This window comes from Rhinopithecus roxellana, chromosome 4, assembly GCF_007565055.1.
Source record: "Rhinopithecus roxellana isolate Shanxi Qingling chromosome 4, ASM756505v1, whole genome shotgun sequence".
In the NCBI taxonomy this organism is placed as follows: domain Eukaryota; kingdom Metazoa; phylum Chordata; class Mammalia; order Primates; family Cercopithecidae; genus Rhinopithecus; species Rhinopithecus roxellana.
Genome location: NC_044552.1, coordinates 52051583 through 52066229, shown reverse-complemented (window position 1 = coordinate 52066229; position 14647 = coordinate 52051583). Strand labels below are relative to the sequence as shown.

At 40.4% G+C, this 14647-nt stretch overlaps 1 protein-coding gene across 1 annotated transcript in view; it reads right to left on the bottom strand.

Moving 5' to 3' along the window:
* The window catches only part of PKHD1 (PKHD1 ciliary IPT domain containing fibrocystin/polyductin), a 467968-nt gene extending 453543 nt beyond the window's left edge, over positions 1-14425 (bottom strand). Inside the window, 6 exon segments of the mRNA XM_010364246.2 lie at positions 2962-3019; positions 6579-6687; positions 9061-9211; positions 9847-9924; positions 11535-11674; positions 14343-14425. Of these exon segments, the coding sequence (XP_010362548.2) occupies positions 2962-3019; positions 6579-6687; positions 9061-9211; positions 9847-9924; positions 11535-11586 (448 nt within the window). The 5' untranslated portion in view covers positions 11587-11674; positions 14343-14425.
* Positions 14426-14647: the final 222 nt, after the last annotated feature.

Here is a 14647-nt window from a genome sequence, read left to right as displayed (position 1 = left end):
AATGTATAATTTAAAAAAATGTTTCTTTTTGGTTACATATACTCAATATGGCAAAGCAGGTCATGACCCAGAAAATTAATGCTTTTAATAAATTGTACAACAGTAAGGTCAAGGGTATGATTTAGTGATAAATATTATACAATATAAAAGCTAAAATAAGCTATTGTTTCCATCACAGACTTAATCATCTATGCATGGAGCACAGAAGGAATAATGGGTCTTCTTCACAGTCTCAGAAAGTGTGAACGTTTCCGAAAGAAGGGGCTCGTCTCCACACACTGCCCTGTTCCATTCTTTTGGCTCTGTGGAGACCATCCATCCAACATGAGATTTAAGAACAATGTGCCTTGGGTGCTCCAGGCTTCATGAGACTTTCCTCTGGGCACTTGCTAAAATGAACATGTGATATGAAGAGGCTTATATCACACAATCTGATGGGTCTTCAGGGATCCCAAGTATATGCCTTCCAAATAATTAGAATATTTAACCGTGTCTACTTAAACTATCACAGGCAATGTTTAGAGGTGACAGAATGTTGGTTAGTGAGATAAACCTCAAGGAATAGAAGAGAAAAGGGTACTGAGGGACTAACGAGGTCATGAAATCCAGAAAACTGAGCCTCTTTATAGACATTGAAGGCCACCAAAGAATGCGACCAAAAAGATGTTCCCTTCATACTGCACTTGTGTGTTATTAATAAGAAGTGACTTTCATCTGCAGTCATTGAATGACTCTCACTAAAATAATAGAAACCTTTTGGAAGGTATTACAGCCACCATTTTGTAGGTGCATGGGTAGAATGACCTAATGACAGGCAAAGGTCACAGAGTTGGCAGAAATCCAGAGTCTCAAGTTTCCTGTTACTGCTAAAAAAAATTCTGGCAGAATAATTCTAATTTTAATAGGGCTAAATGATCGATTCCCTAGCCTTGGTGAGTATGACTTCTAGCTTTGACAGGCACAGTTTTAAAACTAACAAAAGGGGCCGGGCGCGGTGGCTCACGCCTGTAATCCCAGCACTTTGGGAGGCCGAGGCGGGCGGATCACAAGGTCAGGAGATCGAAACCACAGTGAAACCCCGTCTCTACTAAAAATACAAAAAAAAAAAAAATTAGCCGGGCGCGGTGGCGGGCGCCTGTAGTCCCAGCTACTCAGGAGGCTGAGGCAGGAGAATGGCGTGAACCCGGGAGGCGGAGCTTGTGGTGAGCTGAGATCCGGCCACTGCACTCCAGCCCGGGTGACAGAGCGAGACTCTCTCAAAAAAAAAAAAAAAAAAAAAAAAACTAACCAACAAAAGGTTGTAGAAATTAGGAATTTCTGTGGGTTTTTGTTTTGTTTCTAAACAAAGATGGCCAACAGAGGCTGACAAATGGCCACACCAGAGCACGGTGCTGGGGGATTCCGTGTCGTAGTGAACGACTGCTAACCACGTATACAAACCCAACTGCTCAGAAAGCATCACCCCTCTTGTCCCTACCAGCTCCACCATCTCCCTGGCTGCTACACTGGGCAGTCTTCTCAAATGAAATGAGAGTATTCATCTGGAAAGTGATTATAAAGATGCAGTTGTATGGATCCTGCCCAGACCACTCCAACCCAGCCAGCCACCAATCCTTTCCCCAGAAGGTGGAAGAGACACGGAGCAGAACTCCAGCTTGGTGAGAGAAACGGGCTTGGCAGATCTGGGTACCAGCTGACATTCCATTTCACACCTCTAACGGCTGGCTGCTTCCTCATCCCTCATCCTAACAAGACTTCTGCTATCTAAACAGGAGTTTCTAACACCAGAGCAGCAGGGACCCAAATGACTGCACGTGATTTTCACAGACCACATCCCTCTTTCATAAAATATCAGGTCCTGATTATTCAAACAAATGAAAAGGAACAGATCTGTGAAAAACCCACATGAGTAAGAGCATGCCAAATTCACATTCTCTGAAATATAATTTAAATTCACTCATACATAATCTGTGTCTATACACACAAACATAGAATATATAAAACGTTTTTCAATAACTTAGATCTTCATTCTGACATGCTTGAGCAGTTAAGCCAATCAAAACAACAAGATCCATCTATGCATTTAGACACAACTATAATAAAAATTCAGCAACTTTTTAGCACACTCATACCATTTTGGAAAGCCTAACAAGTGGAAAACCTAAAATAAAGGCAGGAATTTGGCAGGAATCAGACAGCAAATTATGTATAATCCTAGTTGTGTTTACTACTTAGTTTTAAGGCAGATTTAGCAATCCCTGAATCTACTTCTCAGTTGCAATCCCTTCTTTTATGTAAATCCCCCAGCTTTATATAATCTTCTTTTCTATCCTCCTGGCTTTTATATATCTGTGTGCGCTCTAACTTTATAAACAAAACCCCCAGATGAAGACTAAAGTTAACGACAAAATGGTGGATATATGGGCCACTCTGGATTCTGGCTGTCTGGTTCAAATCTCAGCTGTGGTATTTATTATCTGTATGACTTTTGGCAAATTCCTTAACCTTTTGCTACCTCATTTCTTCATCTGCAAAACGGGAATAAAAATAGCTCTTCTGTTATCAGGTTTTTGTGAGGATCTAGTGAGACATCTGAAGAGCTTAGACTGGATCCTGGCACACAGTTTAATAAAGGTTTATTATTATATGAATGATTATAAAGTTAAAAGCAAGGATGACTCCTCTTTCCTCCAGTCTCCAACATCAACTCGTTTGATTTTGCTGTCCTCTTTTTCTTTTCATGTTTGCATTCCTTTTGTTATCAGTGAAGTAACAGAGCAAAAGTGCCCAGAAGTAAAACCAAAGCACGTTAAAAATGAACCAGAGGTTGACTCTTATTTTCAAAACAGCATCAAAGAAGAAGCTAAATTTTCCCACTCATAAAAACCACTCACCTAGGTTTGCAACAAGCTTTGGCAAAGAGATTCACAATTATTCCCATTTTAATAGAAGATTTCTTACCTGGAACTCCACTTGGCGGATAAACTTGGTGAACGATGGGTGTCTGCGCCTTGGAAAACTGTTTAGAAAATAGTACCACAAGTGAGCATGTCATTAAAACATTCACAAACACAGAAGGCACAAGCCATTCCTCAGACAGCATTACTTGAAGGTAATAAATTGTTACATTTCCTTGTGTCACCCTCACATCTTTCTAGTTCTTTTTATCCTTGTAATATTTCTATGAAACAGAAATGATGGATATTATCATATTTCTCCTATAGAAGAAGTAGAGGTAATTTGATTAAGGTCACATAGCCCTCTATTCTGTACCATATTGTCCAAACCTTGATAAGCCTATTTCCACCTGCCCACCTTCCACACCCAAGAACACATTTTACTAGAAAGAAAGGTAGACAGGTCTTTGTGCAGAACGTCAGTCTTTTAATTCCATTGTTGTAATTTGATGTTTTGAGGCCTTGAAGGTTTTGATTTTTCTAGAAAAGAATGCACTTATTTAATTGGATCAAAACTTAAATCATTAACAGCCAGCACCTTGGTAGGTATCGGTAAGCTACAAAAAATGAGAAGCTGGATAGGTACACAACTGAGGCGCTTACTGGAGAAGTGGAAGGTACCTGCTGTGAGGAAAATGACTCAAAAGATTCAAGGAATAGGAAGCAACATTCTTCTTCAAGAAGGAGGAAAGCAGCATCAATGGGAGCAGTGGGATCCTGAGAAAGCCTGGCAGTGGCACTCCAAATCATCTTACAATGCCCTCTGTCCCCAAAGCACACCCTCTGCTGACCACAAGCTCCATAAAGGCAGGGACAATGCCCGACTGAGTCGCTGCTGTGTCTCTGTGCATAGACTAGAATGTAGACGACATTCGAATTTTTGTGAATGGATAGAGTTGCCCAATTTGGGATGACTGATATACTGCCTGGAAGGAGAGGTGAGAACGAAACAATCTCAGGAACTCCATCTCACCTGTAGGCATCTGGGTTAATCTAAGGTTAGTGAACTACTCCATCAGGAAATCGCACCAGGGCCAATATGATGGACTAGCCAGACCAAGGCTTGACCTGTGAGCCAATGACTTAGCTAGGAAGAGACCTAGTCTCCTCCTCCCTCCCCCTCCCCCAACCCCTTCTAGATGCCTAGACTACCACCATTCCATACAACCTACAGTGCTTCCCATTTGCAAAACAAATTACAGCAGCAAATTGTTTTCTTTGGTCTTCTTCCAGAACCTCAGGAGTCCCAGAGAGAATATCACCAAAGAATAACTCAGTTGTTAATCAACAGCCCTAATCAGACATTGAGAATCAACAGACATTTCAACAAAGCTGATGGTGGCTTGCCAGGCATAGGTTTTAAGTATTGATCCATATGCTGTACAGTCTGCCATGAAGGCTAGTTTCCTCACTTTCTAAAGGAAAGGGTTAGAAAATAGTTCACAGAAAATATGTGCTGTCAGGGGGTCAGAATAACAATGTTGTTACTTCACAGCTTGGGAACTGGCTCTGATCCCACCAAAAGATAAAGATTAATACAGTTACACACACACCTGCCAAACATTCAGTCCCCACCCCAGCCTCCCAGCCAACCACTGCCCCTAGGCCTTCATACCAACATTATTTCAACTGGACTATATCATAGGAGCCTAGTGAAGTACAGTAGTGGTTATTGACCTATCTCACCGATGTTTAGAAGCTGAGGCAGCTGGAACAACTGAGTCCAAACCAAATAAGGAAGCATATCTCTCTATTTCAACCTGAAATCTAAGAACCAGCACTCAGTCTGTAATCCTTCTACCAGACTTCCATGGGAAACAGAGCAACCCCTTTATTACTCCCTCCCAGCACCTGAGATTGTGGTGAGGCAGCCTGGGGGTTAAACCTCAAACAGGGCTTCACTTGTGATTTTCTCTGAGCTGACACAACGTAACATGGTACATTTCTAAGAGAAACAGGCCCCTGGTCACCCACCGGGCTAGAGACATGACGAAGTGAAAAATTAATGAGCTTCCAAATCAAGCTTCCCGCATGCTGATCCTCGGGACCCAGTGTGGTCAGTAGAAGCAAGAGAGGGGAGAGGAAATGCAGCAGATTAGGATGAGAAAGCTGCAGCCACCAGCTGTGTGATCAACCTTCTGTGAGTTATTCAAACTTGTCAGCTCCCACAGCAGGCCCTTTGCAGTGAACTGGCAAGATGGGATTAATTTTTAATACTCATGGTTCCCCAGTCCCAGTCCCAAAACAAAGAGACATGCCGTGTTTTATTTAGCTTGGAATGCCTCTCATTAACTGCATCCCCTGGTGATTTTTCATCAACTTGCCAAGATAGTTGAACCACTGACGGACTTGTTTTCTTTCATGTGCAATTTTAGGAAGTGTTTCTCTTATTTCCCCCTCTCGCTCCTAACCAATCTTTTAATAAGCAGGAAAACTACCATCTGGGGTGAAAAGGATCATGGTGATTAAGAAGCATGCTTGGACTTCTCTCTTCTGTTATGTTCCCTGAGACAGGATAGAGGTGGTGGTGCAGCTCTTAGTAAGAAAGAATGATATAATGTTTTTTCTTTCTGCTGCATATGTGCAAAAGCAAAATTCCAGAAAACAAGATTCTCTTGGATTAAGAAACAAGTTACTAAATGTGAAGCAACAGCAAATTTCAAATTTCAAAAACAAATAGCCTATATGGAACACGGATCATAGGAGAGACGAATTTACAAGGTGAAGCCTTATTCTGAAGGAGCATTCATTAGTGACTGCATTGTATGTTTTGAAACAGCTTTAAACAGAGGTACCCCATGTGAAGTGCAACCACAGCGACAGAAGTACTGCCGAATCTCTGCCTTTCATAAACTGTCTAGGACTTACCTTTTCAGAGATCATTTAAAACTAATCCGAAATGGACAATAGACTGAACCAAATATAAATGAACTCCCACTATAGGTATCAAGGCTGCAAAATAAGACAGGCATGGCTTCCTAAAGTCTCTCTCTCTCTCTACTTCCTTTTTGATCTCCCCCAGCATGAAGGAGAATTCAAACAGCAAATGCCCTTTTGGTTCAGTGTTGGAAAGACTTAACAGAAATATACCAGGAAGCAGGGAGAGAGGTAGAAATTGGGTCTCCTCACCAAGAAATGTGGGTCCTTGAGTGTCTTCACCATGCTGAGACTCAGCATGATCCAAGCTGTAAAATGAAACACTGATCCACAAAGGTAATCTTGGTGGCCCCTCTATGGGCTTGTGTTTAGATGAGAATTTAGAGTCAGATGCAGGTTCAAGTCTTGGTTCTGCCAGTTACTGCCTGATGACATGGGCAAATTATTTAACCTCCCTGAGCCTCAGATTGTTCTTTTGTAAAAACAAGACAGTGAATAGCTACCCCATAAAATTGTGAGCATTGAATTAGACAACGTACATAAAACATTTAGCTAAAGGCTGACATACAGGCGTTCAAAATTCATCTTTCATTAGTATGATCTAAGAAACTCTCTCATTACTATCCACCATTTTTTTTTAACACGGTCAAGCAGACACTGTGGCTCATTTACAATTTGCCTTTCAATAACACAAGCACACTCTCAGACTATGTAAACATACCTTCCTCCAACCTTAGAACCCACCTTGAAAGTACAGCTGTCTCGTGGTCCTGGACTTGGGCTGCTTACCAACTGTCCCCCGAAGTATGCTTCCAGGGAGTACAGACCCTCGTGTGCTTCAGACAGCAGAGATCTGAGGACAGAAAGTGGAAATCCTTATGACTCAAAAGCCATGAATTCCCAAAGCTAACAGCCCACTTGCCACTTCAAATTTCCTCCCTGCACTTGTAAAACAGAGCTAACCAAGGATTCTTATCAGCCACCTTTCACCTTAGATCCACTCATAATTATTAGATTTTAAGAACTGAGTCCTTCAGCAAAAAAAAGTTATGATTTTTTGTGTTGAAACTCCATGAATTGTTTTTAATATTTCATGTTTCTCAGAATCATAGGTTCATCGGACTTTAAGAATTAAAAGAGACTTTGATAATTCCCCATTTTCATGGTTTAAAAAATGTCAGAAAAACTAAGAGACTTATGTGTAGGAGCTTCAAAGGTTAAGGGCAAAGTGGGGCTTGAATCTAGGCTTTTTCTGGTAATTGTCCAAGCAGCCCATAAACACTTCATGTAGCCATCAAAACAGAGAGTCCTGGATCTTCTCTCCTCTACATAAATTTTGCAGTGGCTTCATTGCCACCTGATGCTGACATCCATATTGATTTTTGTAAGAGGAAGAATATGATGAATAAGAAAGAAGCTATATTTAAGACGTGTCTCCTCTCCAAACCTTTCCAACAAAATCTTTAGCATGACCTTAAATATTTAGATCTGAATTGTCCATTGTGTTAGCCACTAGTCTTATGTGCTTATTAAGCACTTGAAATGTGGGTAGTCCCAATTAAGATATGCCATGATTTTAACATCCACGCTAAATTTTGAAGACTTGGTATGCAAAAAGATATAAAGTATCTCATTATTAATTTGTATATATTACATATTGAAATAACATTTTAGATATGTTGACTTAAATAAAATACATTATTAAATTAATTTCACTTGTTTCTTTTGACTTTTTCAAGTGGCTAAATAGAAGATTTTAAATTACGTTTGTGTTCACATTATATTTTGATTGTGAAGTGCTGCCTTTGACGCTGCAATGGCTGTTTTAGAGAAAACAATTACAGTTTTTATGATAATGATGAGTAAGACAGTATTTTGTTGATGATAAACTGTACATTTTTCACACTTAATTGAATCTGATATTTGTCTTCCAATCAATTAGTATATTTAATAGGGTCATATTTCTTTTCTTTAAAAAGATGACATAAAATCAATGGTGCATCCAAAAATCATTAGTATGTTGGGATAAAGGAAATAGGACATGTAAATCTCCAGAGCTTTGACTTATTTCATGGCAAGTCTTTGCAGAATGTCTATGCTCAAATGCACCATAAAACCTAAGGGAAATATATAACCCAGTTTTAAAACCAATAGTGGTGCTATAAAAAAGTTAAACTCAACAGACATTTATTGAACACCTTCTATTCTTAAGGTATTGCGCAATGCATCATGAGGACTACAATGGTGAGATTAAATACACTCCCCGCCCTCAAAGCACTTAATTCTGTAAGGATGAATCTGACAAGTGGGTAACTGACATATAAGTGTTATGAGAAACTCTGAGCTGAGGCACAGGGTCACTAAGGCTACACATGCTGTGCCTTTGTGTAAATTACAAAAGAAAAAAAAAATCCCTTCAGGGGTGATGAATTGCACAAAAAAGTGTGGGTGCACACACATACAGCCTGTGGATGAATTACTACAAGTTGTTCCTTCTCCTTTCAGAAAAGAGAAAGATAACTTAGTTGAGTGTTCAGGGAAGAGGTGGCATATGTGGTATGATTGGTGATTTTGATAGCCAAACATGGAAGAGGGGGAGACTTCCTCAAAGAGAGAACAGAAAAGAAAAGGAAATAACGTGTTTTTTTTTTTCTCTTAACCAATCACCCCCTTTTATGCACTTTATTTACTAAGACATGAGTAAATAAACATGAACATGAACTAGTCTAAATTTCACAGGGCAACAAGAAGTTGAGTAGGAAAATAGATTCCCAGGAGTCCTATAAAAATATTTTCTAAATAGAGGTAATGTCAAACTCAGCAAATAGAGCCTAAAGCAAATTTCCTTTCTAACCAGTTTGGGGTTTGTGTGCAATCATTGTAATTATGCCTATTCCAAAAGATGAGTATTTGTAATGGCAAAATGGCTCCATTTATTAAAATCTTAATAGCCATAGAACTCTGCAAAAAGAAAAAAAAAAATGGAAACACAATCCAGTCCCTCCTTATGAATATCTCAAAGATCTTCCCCACACTGTCATCCTCCCTTAAGCTCTAGATCCCAGCTAGGGACCTTTTAGAAAGTATATTCACATGAAACTTTTTTTAACAACTATAGCTGGCAATTGAATCACAGCAATAGTTGCTCTAATATGTCACCAAAAGATACTGAGATAAGCAAAAATCCCTCATCCTGTCTGGTCTTCCTATTCCCAGACAGGTATACCTGGTCTGGCACATCACCACAGGCAAATCCAAGAAAACAGGAAAGACGTCACAGGGGATACTCGGTAGTGCGGGCGCCACCATGTTCATGTTCACCAGGTGTATCTCCAATTGAGAGCCATTGTTGGGGTAAAGAACACCTGACTCCAAACCTAATGCAAGGGAAAGAAATCTCAGGCTGAATAGGATTGTCATCGACACAGGATATTGTGAAACTGTGCTAAGCTCCTGGGGGCAATGTAAGACATTAAATTTGCCCAAGGATTAAATTAATACTCCTCATTTCCTCACAGCTGCTGTATAAAGGAGTTTTCTCATTTATGATTTTGTGAAAGAGTTTTCTCTCTTCTGGTTCACCTAAATCCAGAAAAGAATTTTTCAGCCATCAGATTTACTCTTTACTCTGCTGGGGATGGATATGCTAAGGAATGCTGTAGAAGCTCCCAAGTAGAGGACTGTCTTTAAGGAAGACAGCCAAGGTTCTTGGAGATGCATTGCTGAGCACTATGCTACACACTTCCACATCATCTCATGTAGAAATCCCAGAGTCCCATCCCACAGCCTGGAATGGGAAAGTGGACACAGATGTGTCATGGCACGCTGTGCTTTGCTTCCGTGACATTAGCAAGCCAGTATCTAGAAAGACAGAAGTTGGTCCGTCTGTTCAGCTCCCTTCAGGCCCACTTTGACACCTGTCCTTAGACAAGGAAGAAAACCAAAGACTCATATTCTTTAGGATTGTGGGTCAATACATAAGAAACATGCACTTGGTAAAACCCCAACCTACCATCAAAAATGACTGTGATCCACGTTCCCCCTGCAAGGCTACCTTCTTCAGGTTCGATATGTAAACTCAGGTGAGGTACTGTAAGTAAGTGAAAAAAAACATTGGTTTTGAAGGTCAGATTCAACCACTACCTTCCCCAATATTTTAAAGCAAAATTTAACCTGCATCAGAATCACTAGAAAGGTTTGATTAAGCACAGGTTGCTGCACCATATCCCCAGAGTTTCTGGTTCAGTAGGTTTGGGGCAGGCCCAAGAACTTACATTTCTAACCAGGTGCTGCTGGTGTGGGAAACACATCATCGGAAGCCCCATTTTAAGGAAAATTTTGACCAATTCTTCTCATCTTAGACATTCAAAAACCCTGCATTCATCAAGACAATTCTGAATTTCTACTTCCTTTGGAAAGAGCCTCAGGGACATATTTGGGTCCTAATGAAACCCATACTATCTCTCTGTGCTCTGTTTCCCACTCTTTAATCAGGTGGCTATATTTCCCTGTAAAGATCACCAGCCCCGGAGAGAAAAAAAGACTTCCATTAGGTTGGTGCAGAAGTAATTGCTGTTTTGCTTTCTTTTTAATGGCAAAACTGCAATTACTTTTGCACCAACCTAATAGAAGCTGTTCCTATTTCAATTCTCCTGCTTAATATACTGTCCTCTAGTTTCCCCTCATGATGAGAATGACTTCCCAAATGAATACAAAATTCCCTAGATTTTTGCCTTGCCTACTGAGAGAGGGGATGAAGCATGGATCATTGCTGCAATTTCCTTTTGTTTAAAAAAAAAAAAAGCAGTAAGGAATTTATATGCTAGGCTAGATTGGATTCTCCCGTAGAGATCACCAGCTAAGCATGGGCCTTAATCAATCCCTCCATCTTTGAAGATGTTCCTGGACATGCCTTGATGAAGGAAAGGCCAAGTTAAGGAAGCCAGCAAAACTCATTCAGCTGCTCAGTGAGGTAATAAACAAGGAAAGTGTTACCGACAGAACTATTTATAGTTTCTTTATCAGAAACTGTGTCTAGCCCAGGACTTCCATGTACAGTTATTCATGATGCACTTCACATCTGAGGGTGGTGGGGAACCATGGCACATTAGCACAGCCATTTATGGCAGCCCCAACCAGACTAGACCTTCCTCCAAAGATGATTAGATACCTCTATCTAAAGAAGCCCAAAACCAAATGCCATAAAAAATACAGAGGATAACCCCCATTCACAGAGAAAATTGAACAGATGATTTAAGATAACACAAGCAGTCTAATTATTATGACAAGTTATTCTCTTTGGGAAGGTCGGGCAGTAAAATCTAAAAAGAATTACATCACATAGCCCAAAAGGAATTATAAAAGAAAGGTTGTAAGTTATTGTTAAAAGCTCTGCATCATAACAGCAATCTTCACTGGCCATTAAAAACTGAAGTATACAGTCATAACATTTCAGTATATAACCTCAGCTGTTAAACAGAAAAAAAAAAACAATTATTCAACAGATAATTTAAACCCAAAAGCAAATACTTTAACATCTCCTCTAAAAACAGTATTTTTAATTCAATTTTTTGATTGGCAAGTTAAAAATGCATATATTTATGGTATACAACCAAAATAATACTTCAAGTTTCAATATTAGTTCTCAAGGTAACCTATTGTGTTCTTATCTATAACTCCTTCAAAACACATTCTACTGACCTGCCAAAAGTAGTACTTCAATACTCATCAGAGAGATCAGCCACGCAGTCATCCTGTCCACTTAAATCAATACTCTTAAGATTGCTCAGACATTAAAAACATTTTCAGTTTTGATTGGAGCAGCATAGCTTTTGCGCCTTCTAAAAAATAAAAGACGTAAAAAAATTATCATTTTGTTTACATACTATTATTTTGCTATACTGAAACCTGGAAAATTAAGGAGATGAGGTAAACATGGCCTTAGTGTCTTCAAATGGACCCACCATCTTTCCAAGTTCAGGAGAAAAGGATCGTCTAAGAACCTTGCATAAAGTCATCCCCACTCTGCCCTCCTTGTGCCACCAGCTTATTGTATGCGTGTCCCACCAACTCATTTTAAGCTAGATAAATAATAATAACCTTTTTCATTAACTCATTATTCAACAGAAGCATGTTTTAAAAAGAAATCTAGAGGCCGGGCGCGGTGGCTGAAGCCTGTAATCCCAGCACTTTGGGAGGCCGAGACGGGCGGATCATAAGGTCAGGAGATCGAGACCATCCTGGCTAACCCAGTGAAACCCCGTCTCTACTAAAAAAAAAATACAAAAAACTAGCCGGGAGAGGTGGCGGGCGCCTGTAGTCCCAGCTACTTGGGAGGCTGAGCCAGGAGAATGGCATAAACCCGGGAGGCGGAGCTTGCAGTGAGCTGAGATCCGGCCACTGCGCTCCAGCCTGGGCGACAGAGTGAGACTCCGTCTCAAAAATAAAAAAAAATAAAAAAATAAAAAAAAATTCTAGAAATTAAAATTCTAGTTCCTGGTGGGGTGGAGTCTGTTTTGCTTTGCCCTGTGCTGCCGTTCCAGCTTTCCCTCCTGCTGCTCTTCAGTTTGAACCCTGCACTGCAGCCACGCTGTTCTCACCGTCACACAGACAAGACTTCCACACATCAGCCTCTGCCTTGGCCCCTGCTGGTCCCTTCCTGGATTCCCTCAACTCTCTCCGTGGCCTCAGGAGATCCTAGCGCACCTTCGTGGGGCTGCTCAGGAGCCCCTCCTCCGCTGATTCTTTCCTCGGCTCTTTCCACAGCCTTCCCAATGTGAAAGTGTGAAGGTCCCACACAGGGCTCAGTACATTGGAGTGGATGAATACATATTTAAATACCCTAAATCTGGGTTTACCTAATCTGAGATGAACAACTTGCACTCTCATGTGGGATGGCAGAGTCCTTGGAAGCCTGGCAGAAAACTCATGCCTTTGTACCCTGACGCCTGCTCTAGGCAGAGTGCTGAGCTGCTCTCCAGCACCCCGTGGCAGAGGGCGTAGACAAAATCCTCTTAAAAATAGTGCCTCTGAAATTTTCTGAAAGTTTGAAAATTACAGAATTAAACAACCACATGTACTACTAAATACACGTTTTACATATATATTTAATTGTGTTTATGTTTATTACATATACAAATATAAATATATTTAATATATATACACATACACACACACTTTGTGTGGGGGGGTGTGGGGGGAGGCAGGGTCTTATTCTGTCATTCAGACTGAAGTGGCATGATGTCAGTTCACTGTAACCTCCGCCTCCCGGATTCAAGAGATTCTTATGCCTCAGCCTCCCAAGTAGCTGGGATTAGTGGTGTGTACCACCATGCCCAGTTCATTTTTGTATTTTTTGTAGAGATGGGTTTTCACCATGATAGCCAGGTTGGTCGTGAACTCCTGGCCTCAAGTAATCTCCCTGCCTCAGCCTCCCAAAGTGCTGGGATTACAGGCGTGAGCCACCACACCTGGCCATTTAATTTATATTTTTAAGAAAATACCGAGATTAGCAGAGGTAGTTACATCATTTCTGAAAATATAAAAGCCACAAAACACTCCCCCCCAAAAAAATTTCTGCAAAAAGCTTGCAATAAACCTACCTTACAGGCATGTTCTGATTGAGACAGCTCAAAATCTATAATCACATCTATTTAATACAACACTGCAAACATTTATTTTATGCCCACTACATGCTAAGCACTGTACTAAGAGCTGGGAAAACAAACAGATAGTCTGTGTACCTGCCTTCCCCACCACCAGTCATTACCAGATAAGGTAAGTGTGGAGGCTACTTGGATTTAAGAAAGGAATTCTAGTATTTTCAAGTGGATTCAGCAAGTGTTCCTTTTCATTGCAAAATTCCCAAACTTTTACATCTATTTGAAATAGAATTCAACTTATAAATATTCCATTTTCAGAATACATCTACTGCATAGGGAAAAGTACCCAAGTGTATTTGCTACTTAGTCCAAAAGCACGAGGTCTGACTTGCTTGTTACACAGACAAAATATACTCAGCGCAGGAGAGTCTATTTTCAATCTGGCTACATGACTTTAACATTTCTTCTTAACGCCTACTCCCAAGCTTAGAACAATAGAAATGAACATTCTCACATTGGTTTTCTTAAAACCCTACATTCAAAACAGCATCTTTTTCATGTCAATTATAAATGCAGTTTTTTATTAGTCTATCCACTAATTCTTCCTAAAAATAAACTCAAACTCTCTTTATTTCTCATAACTAAAATTTTTCAACCACAGAGGAGAGCTGTGTGCATTTATTTAGTCACGTTTTTGTTCTCCTCCTCTCTCCCTCCTCTCTCTGCTCTCACTCCCTCTTCCCTTCTTCCTCCCTTCCCTCTCAGCTGCTCCTTTGGGACATCGAGGTACAAAGCTGCAAGGCACTACTATAGATCTCCCATTTCTTCCTTTTGTTCACCAGAACGTTAACAAGAGATACAACACCTAGAAAACAGAGAGCAGAGACTTTTCTGGATCAAACAGTACCTCTTTTTTCTGTTTCTGTCTCCTTGTGACTCAAGGGAGAAATGATCCTTTCTTTCTAAGTGATCTTATTTCTCTCTGTCAAGAACCGATGGCCGTGTTATCTGGTTAGAGCTCAGCCTGAAGCAACCACGCAGGTAACTCGCTCACGTTAGACTATAACTCACCTAACTCGTTTGTGTCCCAGCCAAATGTGTACCAGAGTAAAAGTTCAGACCTGACCATGGGCAAGTTTAATGATTAACACAAGCCACTCAGGCTTTTTCCTCAGGGCTCGTTAGTAATGACCAAAGAAAAAAATGTCTAAC